The following is a 19,393-nucleotide window of genomic DNA, read 5'->3' as shown; positions in this document are numbered from 1 at the left end:
GGTGATCCCAGTGATGATCAACACACTGGGTGTAGTGCTTAAAGACCTTGGCCAGCACTTGAAAACAATTGGCACTGACAAAATTACCATCTGTCATCTGCAAAAGGCCACCCTAATTGGATCTGTACCCATTATTTGCTGATATATCACATAGTCCTAGACACTTCGGAAGTGTCCGATGTGTGATCCAATACAGCAGCCAGCATAGTGATCTTGTTTGCTGTGTACTAATCTTGTTGTGTATCAAATAATAATGATAATAATGATAATGATAATAATTTTTATTTATTACCCATCTCTCCTGATGGCTTGAGATGGGATACGACAAAGTCTAAAACATAGGTAAAGGTAAAGGTTTCCCCTGACGTTAAGTCCAATCATGTCTGACTCTAGGGGTTGGTGCTCATCTCCATTTCTAAGCCGAAGAGCCTGCGTTGTCTGTAGACACCTCCAAGGTCATGTGGCTGGCATGACTGCATGGAGCGCCATTACCTTCCCGCTGGAGCGGTACCTATTGATCTACTCACATTGGCATGTTTTCGAACTGCTAGGTTGGCAGAAGCTGGAGCTAACAGCGGGCGCTCACTCCGCTCCCGGGATTTGAACCTGCGACCTTTCAGTCTGCATGTTCAGCAGCTCAGTGCTTTAACACACTTCGCCACTGGGGCTCCCGGTGTCTAAAACATATGAACATAAAAATATATGCAATCAATTACATAGAAAAAACACAACAATATTAAAAACGTGCACCAAACTCTGATACAGAATTGACATACAGTAGCAACTGAATGTAAATCAAAACTCATGATTGAAAGTTATTTGGGTCTTTGTGTTTTTAATTCCAACACCTCATTTAGCTTTCGGATCTCTTCCGGCAGGTCATCCCACATATAAACTAGAAGTTGTTCCTCATATTGAATACTGTTGTTGTTTACTGCTGTAAACTGTTGCTTTGAACTTGTGCCTTGCCTTGTACTAGCCAAAACAAAAAAACTCCAAAGGGAATAACTATATTGAGACAAAGTGAGTGCTGCATAGATTAACTATTATGTCCTGCAGCAGGTGCCTGCTCCGATTCCCAGCAGCCCTGCAAGGTGCCAGGCCGATAGTCTTACCTATGACCTGCTACTTGATCCTTTCAGCTATAGAGACCAGAAACTAAACCTGTGACTTTCTGCACACAAAGATAAGAATGCTTTCCTGTAAGTCTGGTGCCTCAAATTCTTCAATTATGACACAGAATGGGGTATTTCTACCAATGGGCTCCAGTTCTTTGCACAACTTATTACATTGTTCTTACTGTTTCTAGATGCACCTATATTTAACTGTAGATTTAGCACCTTTCGCTGGCTTTAAGGACCTCAAATCAGCATTGTCCTCAGCTTTTCCAGCATACTTTCATAGATGTGGGACTTTGCTCTTGTGTACTTTAAATTGTTTCTGACTTATGGAGATCCTCAGATGGTTCTATCACATAGTTTTCTTACCAAGATTTGTTCAGGAATTTGCCATTGCTTTCATGAGACTGAAAATGGCTGACTTGTCCACCCAGTGGGCTTTCATGGCTGAGCAGAGATTTGAACTCTGGTCTTCGAAATCAGTGGCGCAATGGGTTAAACCCTTCTGCCAGCAGGACTGCTGACCAAAAGGTTGATGGTTCAATTTCAGAGGGTTTTTTTTTTCCACGCCAGGAGTGACTTGAGAAAATGCAAGTTGTTTCTGGTGTGAGAGAATTGCCTGTCTGCAAGGATGATGCCCAGGGGATGCCCAGATGTTTGATGTTTTACCATCCTATGGGAGGCTTCTCTCATGTCCCTGCATGGGGAGCTAGAGCTGACAGATTTTATTTATTTATTTATTTTACAGTATTTATATTCTGCTCTTCTCACCCCGAAGGGGACTCAGGGCGGATCACATTACACATATAAGGCAAACATTCAATGCCTCAACATAGAACAAAGACAAACACGGGGCTCCGAGTGGCCTCGAACTCATGACCTCTTGGTCAGAGTGATTTGTTGCACTGGCTGCAGCTGGTTGCTCAACAGCCTGCGCCACAGCCCGGGCCCGGTCCTCGGGAGATGGGAGCTCTTCCCGCTCCTCGGATTTGAACACTGACCTTTTGGTCAGCAGCCAGCACAAGGGTTTAACCCATTGCGCCACTGGGGAGAGGGGTGAGCTTCCATCTGTCAGCTCCAGTTTCCCATACGGGGAAATGAGAGAAGCCTCCCACAAGATGGTAAAACATCCGGGCACGCCCTGGGCAATGTCCTTCCATACAACCAAATCTCTCACACCAGAAGTGACTTGATAAGGCTCCTGACACACAAAAAAGTTGTAGTTCAACACTCAAAACACAAAACTATGCTGGATTGACATGAGACTAGGAGTATTTTTTAAGAAAAGGGTGATTTATGAAGGAAGAGTGCTTTATAGAATCATAGAGTTGAAAGAAGCCTCAAGGTCCAAGCCCATTCTGCCTTGCAGGAATACACAAAGAACTCCCGACAGATGGACATCCAACCTCTGTTCAAAAACTTCCAGAGGAGACTCCATCAAATTATATCAATTTATGTTATGAGTGTGTTAAATAGTGAGATTATGTTTTGCACTGATATATATGGGGTGTTTACAGTTAATACAAAGTTAATATATGAGACCTATATCTCTTTAAGGAGCCCCCGAAGGTACAGCGGGTTAAACTGCTGAGCTGCTGAACTTGTTGACCAAAAAGTTGGCGGTTCAAATCCGGGGAGCGAGGTGAGCTCCTGCTGTTAGCCCCAGCTTCTGCTAACCTGGCAGTTCAGAAACATGCAAATGTGAGTAGATCAATAGGTACCTCTCCGGTGGGAAGGTAACAGCGCTCCACGCAGTCATGCCACATGATTTTGGAGGTGTCTATGGACAATGCCAGCTCTTGGGCTTAGAAAATGAGATGAGTACCAACCCCCAGAGTTGGACACGATTGGACTTAATGTCAGGGGAAGACATTTACCATACCTAACCTATATCTCTTTGGTTGTCATTTAATGCATTCATCTTAGGCTATGGTGGTAATGTTGCTCTCTGGTGCCTCTCATGTCCAACTTGGGTTGGTAGCCATCATTAGATCAGGCCTATCTGACCTGAGGATACCATTTGCAGCCGATAGGACCAGGCCCATTTCCCTTCATGCAAGCCCACTAGTCTTGAGGAAATTCTTAACTGGATGTAACTTAAGTCATAATAATTGCTCAAGGCAGTGAATTCCAACCTTAGGCCCTTCAGGTGTTTGGGATGTCAACTCCCAGAAGTTCTAGCTGGCTTGGCCAACTACCAGGCATTTTGGGAGCTGAAGTCTAAAACACCTGGTGCACTGAAGGTTGGGGTCTGGTTTAGGACACCTCTTCATTGTTCTGAGCAAAGGGCTTCAAGGATATAAAGAGGATCACTTGCTATATCCTGAGCTAACCTGAATAAATAGAATCATGAGTTGGGACCACAAGGTCCATTCAGTCCAACCCCTTCCCATGCAGGAAAACACAATCCAAGCACCCTCCAGAGGACCATCCAGCCTCTGCTCTAAAATCTCCACAGGACCCTTCACCAAATTCAGAGGCAGCATATTCCACTGCCAAGTAGCTCTTATCTCTAAGTTCTTTATAATACAGTAGTCAGGTGGACTCTTCGTTCCTGCCATTTGAATCCATTGCTTGGTGACCTACTCGCCAGGGCAGCAGAAAACAAGCCTACCTCCTCAATGTGACATCTTTTCAAATTTGTAAACATGGCTATCATGTCTCCTCCCAACCTTGTTTTCTGCAGACTAAGCATACATAGCTCCCATACATTGCTACTCATATGGCTTGGGTTCCAGATCTTTGATCATTTTGGTCATCCTTCTCTTGACACCGAGCATGAGCACAAGTCCTGCCACCCAAAGCTGTGAAGCCTCTACAAGTGTGACATTTGCACACTGAGCACAAAACCTGCAGGGAATTTTGTGACCTTGTTTGATTAAATGTGGTAAAATAATTCCCGTGAGTTAGAGAACATCTTTATGCCCAGCAAGCAAAATGGTTTTTCTTGGTATTTTATAACTTGTAAATAGGGCTTGCATGTCCCTCTGCTTTAGTGGTTCCCAACCTGTGGGTCCCCAGATGTTTTGGCCTTCCAACTCCCAGAAATCCTAACGGCTGGTAAACTGGCTGGAATTTCTGCGACTTGTAGGCCAAAACACCATGGGACCCACAGGTTGAGAACTGCTCTAATTCGTACCCCAGGCATGGGCAAACTTCGGCTCTCCAGGAGGCCCGAAGTTTGCACATGCCTGTTGTATCCCATGCATTGTATTCAGGCAAATGCCCCAGCAGAATTAGTTTTCATAAATTTCCATTGTGTCAATAATAATAAAAATAATAAGAAATAATAATAATAAATTATTTTTGTATCCTGCCTGAATCTCTCTGAAGGGACTCGTGGCAGCTCACATGGGGACAAGCCCAACAACACAAGTTAAAACACAGAACAATCAATTAAAAACAGAACTACATAAAACAATAAAACACATCTACACAATTTAAACCAGAGTAACTAAACATTTAGAGGGTAAAATTATGTAGAACTCTGAATAGAGCTCCTAGGAGGTGTAAGGGCAATAAAAAATAGGGGCGGAGGAGTAATCTCAGTAAACACTAAAACCATAAAGGGTAAGGAACAGTGATAAAAGTGAAATAACTGATGAGTTGTAAGCAGGCTGAGTATCACTGGTGGGACTGCTTACTCAAAAACGCCTTGGAACATCCACATCTTTAGGTCTTTGCAAAAGGTGGATAGGGTAGGTGCCACTCTGATCTCCCTGGGTAACGTTCCAGAGCCAAGGGGCCACCACCGAGAAGGTCCTCTCCCTTGTCCCCACCAGCTGCGCTTGAGACGAAGGTGGAAGCGAGAAGGACCTCCCCAGCAGATCTTAAGGCCCGCCTGGGTTGGTAAGGGAGATCGCAAAGATAAGTAGGTCCTGAACCATCTATAAGTTTATATGATCCTTGTGATGAATCTCATCAAGAGGTAGCAAGAGGAAACAGTAGTAGTCAAAATAAATTTTTAGATAAAAGTGACAACACATTTGACTGAAATTAGGTAGCAACCAGATCAGGAGGCAGGAATGTAGCTTCAGTTCCATGATTCCCAAGAAAGGTGGGTCATCTTGATTAGGCTCTAGCCAACACAGACAATAACATGGGGTTTCCTATGGGCTAGGTTAAAGCAGACTAAAGGATTTTCAAAAGTGTCAAAAAGTAGATGAAAATACTATACAAATAATCCACCTCTGCTAATGAAGATGTTCAGAGATAAACTGGGAACGGGGTCTGCCTTTGAAAAGAGCTGCATACAATGCCATATTGCTAAGGAAGCAGTTGGATCCTTTTTCCTTTTCAAAAAGCAATAAGTAAAGGATAATTTCAACGCAAGAGTCCTCCAAGCAACAATTTTACTGGAAATCTTCAGCTTCTATTAAAAAATTTAGGACAAAAACTGGGGAGCAAATATGCAGTTTATTGTACATAGCTTAGCTCACTCACTGAAAAACAGCGATTTTTTTTGCTATCACTTGAAACAAAATATTTCAACTTTCAACATTATCTGTTCAGTTGCTCTGAAGGAACGTAGTTGCTCTTAACATGTGACTTCATACTTCTGTCACTGCATCACATAGCAGTTTTCACTTGAAGCACTTTAATGTTTTTGCATTTTCCTTGCAATTGAAGGATCTTTCCTCGGGTCTTTATATATAACTGGATATGACACTAGTTACACAATCACAAAGTATGAGAGAAATTGTTGGCTCTCCAAATACAACTTAATTTACTTTCAGTTGCCCTTCTACATGGGCCACACACACAAAAAGCCATCCACAGGGTTTTAGAATTATTTTCCAGCGCGTCCCATTATTTTGTACGGCTATGAGGTAATGATATGCAAAAATGAAAAAAAGTTTCCCATCCTAATGTATAACCCAGTTAGATGTTTAAAACGAAATGTTCCAACTTCTAAAATGTCTGACCCCATCAAATTTAACTTGAGAACATCTTCCCAATCTTCATATTTATATACTGCAGCTCATTAACCAATTGCACTTAGGTATAGTTTCTTAAGCATGTCACTACCTGTTACGGCAGTTAAAAGCCCACAATGGCAGACATATGGAGAGAAAGTAACATGTAACACATATCTGAAGTGGTAACAAGTGCCTGGATTATATTTCCCAGTGTAGTCATGAGCTTACAACTCATTTACTCAGTGAGAAAGCTACTGAAAGGGAGAGGGATGTAAAATCTATGCAACACACCACAAAACCCATCTCTGGATATCCTGCTTTTTGGCGGCATTGTATTGTGAATAACTACCAAAACAGTTCTATAACTGAAGATTTCAAAACCAAATCCTTTATTTTCACAACTGTATAAATGTGCTCCAAGTATTTATGTCCAAGACAAGTTTAAAAGAAACATGCTGTACAGCAAACATGGATCAGTTTGCTGGTGTATTAATTCCTCTCATCTGTTAAACTTAGTTACAATACCAGTCATGGCAAGATACATTTGAGTTCAAGAGTGAAGCACAATGTTTATAGGTATTACAGCTTGTGCACACGTTGCACTTCTGGCAAGAGATGCAGAGAGAGGTATGCACTGCAACACTGGAAACTAGGCTGATTTGCTTTAAATAGCATCAATATCAATGTCCTCTTCTTTGTTGTTTGCAGGCTTCACAGTTTCAACTTTAGGTACACTGGCAGTCTTGGAATACACCACCTGCAAGAATAAGCATGGGTCAGCTGATGCAATGCTCAAGTTTCAGGTCCCAGTAATTTCAGCAGATTTGACAGTATCTGTGTTAAGTGTCCACTAAGTGAGAATAATTTTCTTTATTTGGGACATTTCTATATCGCCTTCCTCCGAAGACTCAAGGCAGTTCACAGCAGCAATTACACACAAATATTAAAATAACCATTGATTAAATTGTAACATAATATTTTGGATACCATGTTACAACAGAATCATAAGAGTTAGAAGGGCATTCAACTAGCTATAGCATTCCCAAAATGCAGCTGTCTATCTTCATATATGGCTACACAGGAGGCATGTTTAACTTTGAATGTTTTAATGATTTTAACTGGGAATTTAATCCTGTTTTAATGTTTGCATATTTGTATATTTTAAATTGTATGCTGATGTTTTATGTTAAGCCACTTTTGAGCCTCCTGCAGAAGATAAAGTGAGGTATAAATAATGTTTGCATTAAATCCTGCCATTGCCTTTTCAATTTAGTAAGATCATGCTGCTCATGTACTGTTGTGAAGCAACAGGATAGTATTATTTCCGTACTTTATTGGTGCTGATTTGTGAAGTATTTCATCTCTATACCCGATAACACCCAAACATTCTAATTTAAAATTAATGTAGATCCCCTTTCTTATGAAAACAATTGTTTACCTTCCAGATGAATGGGTGTTTTAAAAATGTTTTCTCCAGGATTATGGTTGGGAGTGGACACATTTTTAAAACCAGAAGACTTCTATCTCTGGGTTTTGAGGGGAGGCCCTTATACAATTCACATTCCCCCCCACCCTGGGCAGGCAACCTGTCAAAATTTCCTATTCTTGGACTAAAGCTAACAGGGTTCACCCATCAGTTCAAGTTTCCAAATGTAAAAGCCAACTAAAATATTAAAATGTAATCTATTCTCACTACCAGGTTTTCAATACAGGCTTTCAAGATATGCAAAAGACAATGTGCAGTTTAAAGACTTGTTAAAAAGAAAGTGACGATCTTCATTCTTACCTCAATATTTTCATCTTCATCCTCCTCTTCTTCATTACCAGATGATTCCTCTTCAGCCTCTTTTAACCATTTAATGAATGGTTCTGCTTTGACACGAATTTCTTTGGCAAGCTCTTTAGAGACATATTTCTTTGAGGCCTACAGAAGATTCAAATTAGCAGTTTATATAGGTAATATGTCATCTATCTGGTACATTTATGTACACAGCTGCAAAAATCTAAATTAAATCAGTTCTATTCTATTAGACTTAAAGGCAACTAATATTCACTTATCCAAGACAAATAGTTTCACCAAAGATCCAGCAAAATGGGAACAAGTATATGGCTGGTTCTTAGAAAATTTCCCCAACATTCCCCCCCCTTGCTGTTTTTTTGTTTTTCAAGCTGTTTTAGAGATAGTTGCATTCTACAAACTACCTTTTGAAATTCAAAGTTCTTTATTGCTTGCTGGTTTAACAATGAATGTTTGTTCTCTTTTGATGTTGTGTGCACCTAGTTTCCAATCAACAGTGACTCTATCATAGGGTTTCTTTGGAAGTTTTATTTACAGAGGTTTGCCACTGTTTTCTTCTGAGGCAGTGTGACTTGCCCAAGGCCACCCAGTGGGTTTCATGGCACCAGAGTTGTAGTCCAGTGCTCAAAACCATTACATAGCACAGTCCTTTATTCTAGATGCCTAATACTGATAAATCCAGAGGGCAAAAACTTGTGCCTTGGAATAAGCACTATAAAACTGAGCCTAGGTTATAAATTCCACATTATGAACAGTGAGCTCAGTATTTTAAGTCCTTTTACTGAGTAGGATCCTGTATAAGCCTAAATATTGTTGCCCTACATTCCTCTTTTCAGATAGAAATCTCTCCTGCTACCTTTTTGTAATTTTGTGAGAACCAAGGCTTAAGATGAGAACTCAAAAGACAATAAAGGTCATGATTTCATTGGACCAAATCATATAGTACAGGCAATCATGTCAAAAGCAAAAACAGGCTTATACAAAAGTTAAGACTGATGTGCAACACTGACCTTTTCTGCCCAGCTTAAAATGACCTCTTCTTCCAGAAGATCTGCATCGTACATTTCTTTCAGGATATGTGGAATTTTAGAAATCAGCTGAGACTGGTGCATGGCCACCACACATTCCAAACCATGGAGAAGGTATCGTTGAGCTTTCTTGTTGTTGTGACAAAACTATGAAATGAACGAGAAATGCTAAGTGTACTTGAATAGATCACCTACCTAGAGGCCTGAAGCATTTAGTTCTTTCACTCATGAGAAGAGGTTTGTGTTTCTCAAGTTAAGCTGAATTAGGTTTCTTGAAAACAGATCAATGTTGAACAGTAGCGTTTAGATTTTAGTTATACATATGTATTAGGTATGCATAGTTCTCATTTTTCTGTTTGCGACTTGTGTTTATTTTGTTGTGAATTATATATATTCTATCTATGTTCTGGCCCTAGGGGTTCCTGGTGGCACAGTGTGTTAAAGTGCTGAGCTGCTGAACCTGCGGACCAAAAGGTTCCAGGTTCAAATCCCGGAAGCGGAATGAGCGCCCGCTGTTAGCCCCAGCTCCTGGCAACCTAGCAGTTTGAAAACATGCAAATGTGAGTAGATCAATAGGTACCGCTCCGGCGGGAAGGTAACTGCGCTCCATGCAGTCATGCCAGCCACATGACCTTGGAGGTGTCTATAGACAAATGCTGGCTCTTCGGCTTAGAAATGGAGATGAGCACCAACGCCCAGTTGGACACGCCTGGACTTAATTTCAGGGGAAGACATTTACCATACCTATATCTCTTTGGTTGCTATTTAATACATTCATCGTAGGCTATGGTGGTAATTGCTCTCTGGTGCCTCTCATGTCAACCACCAACCACCAGTCAGTCACAACTGGACTTAACGTCAAGGGAAACCTTACCTATGCTCTGGCAGGTGAGAGTTTGAGCCCTCTCTGCCAAGTGCTCAAATCAAGTGAGCCATTATAATAGGGTCCCTCATTTCTTCACTGAAGTCTGCTGTATTCCTACAGTAGATGTAGATAAGCACCTCTCTCACTATAGATCAAGTAGAGAATCACACAAAACGATGAAAGGGGAAATTCCTAACTTACACGCAAGAAGTGGCGCCTGTATTTCTTTATCTGTTCTCTTATCTTTTCATCAAAGAGGACTTCAGTCAATACCAGGGGGCCCATAGCTTTAACATCCAGTCTTTCTGCCTCGGCCACAATGTCTTTGTCAGAAGACTCTATGACACCTTCTTCCTTCTTTTTCTGAAAGGAAAGAGCAACACGGAAAATTAGTAATATATAGCTAATGCGAGTTCATTTGTTAAAGTACATCCTCCCATTTTGACTTTCATCTACAAACTATGTAGTAAACATTTATTAATATTTATTTCAAACGTATTATTATTATTACTACTACTACTGTTGTTTACACTCCACTTTATCGCTCCTGCATGAGACTCAAAGCAGCTTAACATAAAATCATCAGCATAGTTTAAAATATACCAATATGCAAATGCTAAAACAGAATTAAATATAAACAGTATTTTAAAATTCCCAGTTAAAAACCTTTAAAACATATTCAAAGTTAAAAACTACAGCACCCCGACTTGATCTTAAAACCTGTTATCTTTAAAAGCCCGCCTGAATAAAAAGGTTTTAGCCTGCTGGTGACTAATGTACACCAATATATTCTTACCTTAACAAAGTCAAATAATAAATTGACTCTTTCCTCAACAGTCCTTTCTAGGTCATCAGTCAATGTGAGAACTTTTGCATGATCACTGATTTCATCCATTCGGCGCCTCTGGGCTTCTTCAGTTGTGTCTTCGCCCCAGTCATCATCGTCATCATCCTGGAAAATGTAGATCAATACAACAGCAGGAAATATTTTCAGGTAGCCATTCAACATATATTTCTTATATGAGAAAGCAATATACAGGACCAATAATGTTACTTATGATCTGACGAAACATCCCTCATCCATTCAGATTTGGCCAGGTCTACTTACCGCTACATTTGGAGGACTAAGTTCATCTGGAGGAGCTGACTGTGGCGGTGGTGTCTCAGTATTAGACACAGAACCATTCTCTTTATCTTTGCCTTTCCTATTCTTCTTGTCTTTCTCTTTCTTGCCTGTACCAGACTCACTGCTCTCTGCAAACATTAATGAATCCCCAATCAACAGATGCTTTCAAACAGATGTGCACCTGAGCCTTTGTTAACTTTTAGTTTCAATTGGCTAGCAAACACCACTAAAAATAGATCAGAGGTTTCTACTTTGCTTACAGGAAGTGAAAATTCAACTGAACCAGTTTATAAAGACGTCTTAGGAAGATATTTGGTATACAGTGCAATAACAAGCCTCGAAGCCTAATTTTTAGAGGCAACGTAAAGCAAACATCTGACCCTAAGCAAATCTTTAAAAAATCTTTACAAAATACAATTCATGTGTTCTGATGTCTACTGTCATAACCATTTTGCAAAATAAGTTAGATTATTGATTTTTTAAAGATTAATCAATATAACCATTACTAGTTGCCCTTTTACTTCCGAAATAAAAATTCAGACATCACAGTAAACACCAAAGCATGAAGTGATATCAAGAGAGCCCAAAAGGTCACCAACTTGTAGTAATAAGACTGATTTATTTTCTACTAGCTGTGCCTAGCCACGCGTTGCTGTGGCATTGTCTGGTGGTGTTGGTGAGAACTTGTTGAGGTAGTGATGGTATTGAATTACTGTTGTATGGTTGTCTTTATGTTTAGTATGCATTTGGTTGTTTGTGTATTGTGAAAGTGGTGAGGGTAGAGGGGGGTCTATGTCTCCGTGTAGTATTGTATAGTATTTATACGTTGTCCATGTGTTGGGAATGCTTGGATTGTGTCCTGCTGCATAGTAGAAAGGGTTGGGCTGGATGGCCCTTAGGGGTCTCTCCAAACTCTTGTGCCTGTCCCCTGGGCTGAGTCAGTTGCTAGGAGACCAAGTGGGCGGAACTTATCCTTCTAACTGGCAGCAACTGGATAAAAACAATTATTCCTCTCCCTCTAATTAGGACTTTATTTTTCTTTTCTTTTTGTTGTATCAACCTAGAGCCGTGGATGATGGGTAGTGTTGTCAAATTTCAAGGTTGGGGGGGCCTGTAGTTTTGTTGGCCGCCGTGATGCCATCACTCTTTTATATATATAGATGGCAGTACCATAAAGACTGAAATGCACCTAAGAATAATGTGATCATTCGATGTAAACTAAATCCAGATATTTTGCAGCCTCCTGTAACTCATTAGCCCCAGCTAACATATCCATTCATGAAGGAAAATGAGAGTTGAAACCCAAAACATCTAGGAGAATTAGGTTACGTTAGACTCAAAGAGAGCACATGATGTTTCTTTAAGGATAAACTAGCTGTTCTGGGATGTTAGAGCCCATATAACAGATGACCTCACCTACAGAGACCTCTGGAATAGGTTAGACTATGTTTATTATAGCAAGCTTAAATTGAAGCAGACAATGAGATATCTACCACAGAGTGTTGCTTGCTTAAATGTCTTAGAAGCAGTCAAAACAGTACTAGTAACTACCTTGTACCAAAGCAATACAATAATGCAAACATACTTTTTACCACTGAGGAATAAGATGTTTCTTTTTACTCACCTTTTACAAGGAAAACCAAAATCAGCAATAAATACATTCACTTACCAGGCGGGTTTTTGAGAATGAACGTGCAGAGCTTATGGTTTGTGTCAAGCATGCCGCGATAGCCACAGGCTTTGCAAGAATTACCAATAGTTTGTTTCTTAGGATTGACATGCTGTCAAAGAAAACAGTGATTTCAACGTTATTTTATGCTGTTACGGGGCTCAGGTGTATGATCCTGTGTATATTGATATGCTTCTGAACTTAATTAATATGCTACTTTAAGCCATTAAGAACCCTAAACGCCAAGAGCCAGAATATGAATGACACTAAATATTCCAAATTTAGAATGCACACAGCATAATCCTATATATCTCTCCCATTCATTTTTATATAAAATCACATTCTGGATTGCATCAAGACCATTGAAAACTCAAAGCAGTATACTGCTATGGCGGTTGGATTAAATACCATTAGGCTGTGTCACAAGAGTATTAGTCTATGGCTAAAATAAACAACAGAACATGCAATCTCTAACAGAAAAACCACTTACCAGATCAGTTTCGGGATTCTCACACTCGGGACAGAGAACGAATTTTTTAATGAACCCATCCAACATGTCTTGTAGCTTATTCGCCTCATGAGATCCATTGACAATGTAACGGTCATTCTTAACATCAAACTGGGTCTGCGCTCCCAGCTCACAACCAAAAAATTTGGTGGGATCTTTAAACATAAGAAAATATTGTTACAAGACTTTGTAAGATTGTCTCTCTCACACCCATGTACAGATGTAGCAATATTCAGAGCTCCTCCCTTTCCTCCTGAAAACTCATGCCAATTTGATTGTGTAAAAACAATTATACTTCTCAACATGCAAATGGATCTTGCAGCCCCTTAGAGACTAACAAACAACAAATTTGGCAGCATAAGCTTTTATAGACTAAATCTACTTCCTCAGAAGCACGGAGTTAAGTGCTTATGATTCTCAACCTGAGTATCTTTACAGTGTGGCTATTTCCTTTTAAAATTGAGATAATGACAGTCTCTTCCAACAGTAGCAAACCGCATCACCATAACATTTTCATTTGTTGCACATCCAATTTGTCACTGCTTTTCAAGGCAGCACAAAGCCAACAGTTCAAAGTTGTAGACTACTATTAACTTTATACCCCATCTTTCCTGCAAAACTAGTACTCATGGGGCTTAAAAATTAAAATGACGGGATTTGCCATCACCCTAACATAAAGCTGAACAAAGCGTGGCAAGGAATACTGGATTCATAGTGTAGGAACACAAAACGGCATGGAAGCTAGTATTGGCATGGCTTCTGCAAGGGAACTTTTGCTTTGAGTCCATATAGGTAATTATCAAATTCTAAAAAACCACTCATTTGTAGTGATAGGAATCAATAACAGGAAGTTAAAAGGAAAAAAAAGTATTTATCAACTTACACGTAGGAGGCCGATTAAGCGCCTTTGCAACGTCAACCATGTTGACTATAACTGTCTTTATCCCATTTCCTTTGCCCTCAACCTAGAAAAGGAAATTTGGATAAATGGTTAAATTCAAGTCAGAATTATTAGATGTCACAAGTTTAAAGCATAACAAGTTCAAGCTATGACTTGAACTTAAACCTACCTTGGCAATCAGACGGGGCATTTTGTAGCGATAGAACTGATCGGACACACTGCGGTTGACATTGACAGACATTTTGGCTTATTAGTAGCTTTATCAATAAGATGGAGAGATCTTTGATTGCAACTTTTTGGTATCTTCTGTCTGGAGAAGACGTGATGACATAAACGACTGCAAGAGTTCTCGGTCTCTGACATGAAAAAATTTTCGCCACTGAGGCTGTGAGGTTCTTGCTTGTATGCTATATTTCCCCAATACAGGTACCAATGGCTGCGCAACAGCTCTGAAAGATTAAGAAACAAGAACACGTAGTTGCAATTGTGCCGTAACTGTAAATGTACATCTATCTCATTTATGAGATACATCCCTTGCCAACCAATACTGTTCCAAAAGCCAATATTTTCCTTTTTTAAATCCACTTAAATTAAAAGGTCATATTCTTACCAACTGGAAATATTAGCATGTATGTAAAAGGATAACATTTATGTTCTGCTTCCTGAAGCATAACATCAAAACAAAGTGGCTCAATTAAACATTCACTTCTGCAAACAGCATCCACTCTGACAAAAAGAACCCCTACAGAAGAGATAAAACCTTATCCAGTAGTAAAGTCAAACAGCTACAAAACTAACGCATGGCTGAATTATGTCCAGAACACTTCAGTGCGATATATTCTAGAATCCAGTACTATTACACACCATCTTCCTCACCCAATTAGTAGGGAAGTAGCATTTCAATTTGAAGTTTGCCCAGTTACTATTAGCCAGCACTTTTTAGATATTGAACACCAAGTACTGATTTGTATAATACTGTTGTGGCTCGAATGCATACTGAAATCAGAAGGGTGCAGAACAGATATTAAGAAACTATTAATGGGAAATGAACCTGTTCAAGGTCTCATTTATAATGACCATTTAATCAAGTTCAAAGCCAGCTTCAAACAAGAGCAGTCAAACATTGAACACAAACAAGTGAAAGCAAGCCCTTATGTGCATCAATACTCTATGGTTTGTGTAATCATCTTCCAGGCCTCAAACAAAATTTGCTATGTAATCATCTGCACAGCAAAAACACTTTATTTATTTCTGCTTTGAAACAACATTAAGTGATCAGTGTAGATGGGGCCAAAGAGCTAATCACAAAAGTAACCTCTCAAGTTACCTAAAGGTCCCATACAAAATATCAACTGTATGAAGGGCCCACAAGACCTTTCTCAGAGGTCTCCACCATGGGCCTTAAACACATGTCCACAACTGTAAACTCTCCCCTCCTCAGCCTTGAGTGAATAAAAGGAAGAAAACAACATACTAGGGACAGAAAGGGGTGGGGAAGAGTAGAAACCCCCTTTACCTTCTAGGAAGTAAATCCATTCACAGACCACGAGGCAGTGCTAGGTTATTAATGACACTTCCTCTCCCCTTCCCCCCCCCCCCCTTTATAACCTCCCTTCCTCTCCTTTCAACCACGTTGTTGTCGGAATGACTCAGAAATGCAGCAATTAACCACTGAGTCAGCCCTAAATAAGAGGCGGCGGCAGAGGCACCAAGCCGCGCATGCGCACGCCTCTCCCTAATCGCGCTCTTCCTCTCTTCCGCGCGCTCATCCCACGGCCTCCCTCCCCTCCTCCCCGCCATTTCGAAAAGCACACTTTCCTCAGCACACCCCCTCCCCTTCCCATGCTGCGGGTTTAGGAACTGCGCCACAGTGAGTGCGCGTGCGCAGAAGCGAGCAGGCGAGGGCTCACGCGCTCCACGACCCCTCCCCTCCTGCCTTCCTTCCCTTCAGCCTCCTCGCAGGATCACGAGGAAGGAGCCGCCATTTTGTGGAGCAAAGCGAGGAAGGCAGGCGCGCGCAACACACACACACACACACACACAGAATCGATGGAAAAAGCGACCGACCATCTCCCCTTTCCTAATAAAAAAGGCCCTCACCTTTCGAACAACGCGGCTGTCTTTGAAGAGACACAGTTCTATTAAACTATAGAAAGAAGCAGAGGGGCTTCCTTTTCAATCTCATATTCTGATATAATTAAGAGAAAGGTCTCAAACAGGCCTGAGATTAACACACAAACACCGAGGAGGCAGAGAGAAAAGAGTGGCTTCTCATCTCTCTGGCTCTCCTTTCCCACTCACGGATAAAAAGCAATGCGATTTGAAACCGCTTTAGATGGTCAGAGTTGGCTAATACAATATTATACGAGCCTAAGCTAACCATAAAATGCAGTTTTAAACCGCATTATGTGGCAAGAAAAATACTATTGGATTACCGGAGGATAAAGAGGTTGCTCCGTTTCACGCTTATTCTGCCATTAGCCAACCATGAAATACTCCAACCAGGCATGGGCAAACCTTGGCCCTCCAGGTGTTTCCGACTTCAACTCCAACGATTCCTAAGCTGTTAGGAATCGTGGGAGTTGGAAGTCCAAAACACCTGGAGAGCAGAAGTTTGCCCATGCCTGCTCCAACCTCATATCCAAACATTAAAACCGTTTCCAGTACAAAACAGCCACTTTTTGAATGTTGAGGGTTTGCTATTGAACTACAAGATAATAGTTGTTTCAAGCCAAGTTTAACTTGCCATTAGCCAAGCATCAAAACACCCCAATTTTATACTCGAATATGATTAAGAGAAAGCAGTAATAAAACACATGAAATAGGTTTGAATTATATCATTTTCTTTCATTTGGTTTGAAACCTGGCTCCCATCTACACTGAACATTTAACACAGTTTGAAGCTTAGTTTCAAAACTGCGGTGTGCAAATAACAGAACACCTACAAAAGCACAGGAAAAAGAGCCTTAATGCAGAGGCCAGTGCTCTGTGCTTTAGGTAATCACCATCCGGGCCCCAAACCAGTTCCAGGATCTCCTATGTTGTTGTCATCATCTGCACAGCAGAATCACTTACTTCAATACCATTTTGAAACTGCATTAAATTGTCAGTGTAGCTGGCCACTGAGACACATTTGTAAGAGAAAGGGCAAAGTGGGTTACTAAGAATTTAAGAATGTCTGAATCGTTTCAAACAAAACACACATTAGGCAGCAACGTGGGAAAATGAAGCATGATACACTCTCAAGACGTATTTTGTATGATTACTGTTTGTGTTTTTATGCTCTTTGGCATTTAAATTGTACACCGTATTGTTTTTAGTGTGGTTAACCACACTGTGGCTCTTGTTAAGAGATAAAGCAGGATACAAATAAATAAAATAATTTTATTACTACCTCAATAACTGCATTTAATGGTCAGTATAGTCTGTATTTAGAAAGATAAGGCAATATAGTAAGTGTATTACTGCTTTGTCTTGATAACTGCATTAATGGTCAGCGTCGATGGGGCCTAAGTGGATATAAATATAATAATTTTATTATGACTTTATCTTACTAACTCCATTAAATGGTTAGTGCAGGTGGGGCCTTTCTCAGGTCCCTTCTACACTGCCATTTAAAATCCAGATTATATGATTTGAACTGGATTATATGGCAGTGTAGAAGAGACCTGAGAAAGGCCCCACCTGCACTAACCATTTAATAGCCAAGTGTAAATTGGACCTTTCTCAACACAGATGTGCTCCACAAACATTTCATAGGTTTATTCTAAAGCTTTTAGAGATTATAATCCCCAAAAGCTTCACTCGATTATCATTGTATAGATGTATTTTGTTCATATGCTGGACTGATGTATTTTAGCTGCTCCAAGTCCCTTTTTGGGAGATGAGGTGGGGTATAAATAAAGTTTATTATTTTGTGTTCTTATGCTGGATGGAGTTTGGCATACCTTGGAATGTTCTCCCTAAAGAAAACAGACAGGCACCCTTCTCTTGCTAACTTTAGGAAAGAACTAAAAAACTGGATGTGGAAGCTGGCTTTCGAAAATGGTTCATTACTTTTCATTATGATGATAGTCTTTTAGCCTGTTTTTTTAAACCATGTACGATTTTTAACTTGTGCATTTATCTACTTTAATATCATTTAAAAATGTCTTTATGATTATTTTCTTTAGGAAGAAAACAAAACTTGGTTGTGGGACCAAGCTTTTGGCCAGTGATGCAGTTTTAAAAAAAATAAAGAAATGTGCAATGACAACTGGGATGGCCACGATATATGATTTTTGGATCATGTGATTTTAATATTTATATTAGGATGTTTTGATGCTTTAAGTGTTTAAACATTGTGTATGCTTAAAAGTTCTAATGACTCAAGGGGAAAAGGAAGGGCCTATGGCTCTTAGGAACTGTGGGAGTCCAAAACACCTGGAGGGAGGGCCCAAGTTTGCCCATGCCTGATGTAGATTAATTCTAATACAGTAGAGTCTCACTTATCCAACATAAACGGGCCGGCAGAACGTTGGATAAGCGAATATGTTGGATAATGAGGAGGGATTAAGGCAAAGCCTATTAAACATCAAATTAGGTTATGGTTTTACAAATTAAGCACCCAAACTAATTTGACAGAAAAAGTAGTTCAATATACAGTAATGCTATGTAGCAATTACTGTATTTACGAATTTAGCACCAAAATATCACGATGTATTTAAAACATTGACTACAAAAATGCGTTGGATAATCCAGAACGTTGGATAAGTGAGACTCTACTGTACATAAAATAACAGCGCCCCCTTCAGGAGTAAATGGCGGATCCCTCTTCCCCATTGAAGCAGCGCCCCCTTCAGGACAAAGCAGAGAACGTTTCTCCCCGCTTCCAACGCTCTTTCCCCCCTCCCTTCCCGGCCCACACCAGAATGCCCGGATGTTCAACCGCCCTTCCCTTCTTCCCTCAGGAGCCGACTCACCGTTTTCGTCCAATACAGACATAAACCCAACGCTGCTCGCCCCGGGCTGCGACGAAGCCGAATCGGTGCGAGGAGAAAAACGGCGGCGGCGAGGGTGCGGGGGGCTCAGGGGGCGCCTCGTCGCTGCCGAGGGGGAGCGCGGAGGAGGCGGACGCCGCAGCCGCCCGAGGAGGAGGGGAGCGGGGCGTCCGAGCGTCGTCCTCACCGAGGCGGGCGCGGGTTCAGCGGGAGCGGCGGGCGGGCCGGTGACTCTGCCGAGGAGGAAATACAGTCAGCGAGGGCCGCAGCATCCTTCGGAAGGCGCGCCCGGGGAGGGGCTACAATGGCCGCCGAGCACTTACCTCTAGAATGTTCTCGCGCCGACTGAACAACCCCGTCGCCAAGGCTGGGATCAATCAGCCGCCGCCGGGGCCACGCCCACGCCGGCCCACGATTGGCTCCCGGCTCGGCGTGGGCGCCTTCCATTGGCTCCCGGCACCCGCCAATCACCTACCTGGACG

The 19,393-nt window shown here is 41.1% G+C and overlaps 1 protein-coding gene and 1 non-coding gene across 3 annotated transcripts; both read right to left on the bottom strand.

Moving 5' to 3' along the window:
• Positions 1-6,403: 6,403 nt before the first annotated feature.
• Positions 6,404-19,376, bottom strand: eif5 (eukaryotic translation initiation factor 5). 2 transcript variants are annotated; one of them, XM_062968518.1, is made up of 12 exons: positions 19,235-19,376; positions 18,894-19,144; positions 14,102-14,381; positions 13,915-13,996; positions 13,014-13,186; positions 12,524-12,635; positions 10,837-10,982; positions 10,525-10,680; positions 9,930-10,091; positions 8,846-9,010; positions 7,824-7,961; positions 6,404-6,794 (listed from the first exon to the last, which is right to left on the bottom strand). In XM_062968518.1, the coding sequence occupies exons 3-12, from the start codon at positions 14,171-14,173 to the stop codon at positions 6,702-6,704; spliced, it is 1,299 nt and encodes a 432-aa protein (XP_062824588.1). In that variant the 5' UTR covers positions 14,174-14,381; positions 18,894-19,144; positions 19,235-19,376; the 3' UTR covers positions 6,404-6,701. The 2 variants fall into 2 exon arrangements, with proteins under 2 accessions (XP_062824588.1, XP_016850995.1); XM_016995506.2 differs by lacking the exons at positions 18,894-19,144; positions 19,235-19,376 and adding an exon at positions 15,449-15,564.
• Positions 12,239-12,362, bottom strand: LOC134295795 (small nucleolar RNA SNORA28). The gene has a single exon (XR_010002401.1). It is a non-coding gene; the product is annotated as a small nucleolar RNA SNORA28 (small nucleolar RNA).
• Positions 19,377-19,393: the final 17 nt, after the last annotated feature.

This window comes from Anolis carolinensis, chromosome 1 (genome assembly GCF_035594765.1).
Source record: "Anolis carolinensis isolate JA03-04 chromosome 1, rAnoCar3.1.pri, whole genome shotgun sequence".
In the NCBI taxonomy this organism is placed as follows: domain Eukaryota; kingdom Metazoa; phylum Chordata; class Lepidosauria; order Squamata; family Dactyloidae; genus Anolis; species Anolis carolinensis.
Note: the sequence above shows the minus strand (reverse complement) of the source record. Positions and strands in the feature narration are given on the sequence as shown.

Bases quoted from the DNA above. Each gene is read 5' to 3' on its own strand.
- eif5 (XM_062968518.1), bottom strand. From the start codon at position 14,173: ATGTCTGTCAATGTCAACCGCAGTGTGTCCGATCAGTTCTATCGCTAC. The intron at 13,997-14,101 runs GTAGGTTTAAGT...TTCCTTTTCTAG, and splicing joins TGCCCCGTCTGATTGCCAAG to GTTGAGGGCAAAGGAAATGG. The intron at 13,187-13,914 runs GTAAGTTGATAA...TTATGTTTAAAG, and splicing joins GCTTAATCGGCCTCCTACGT to ATCCCACCAAATTTTTTGGT.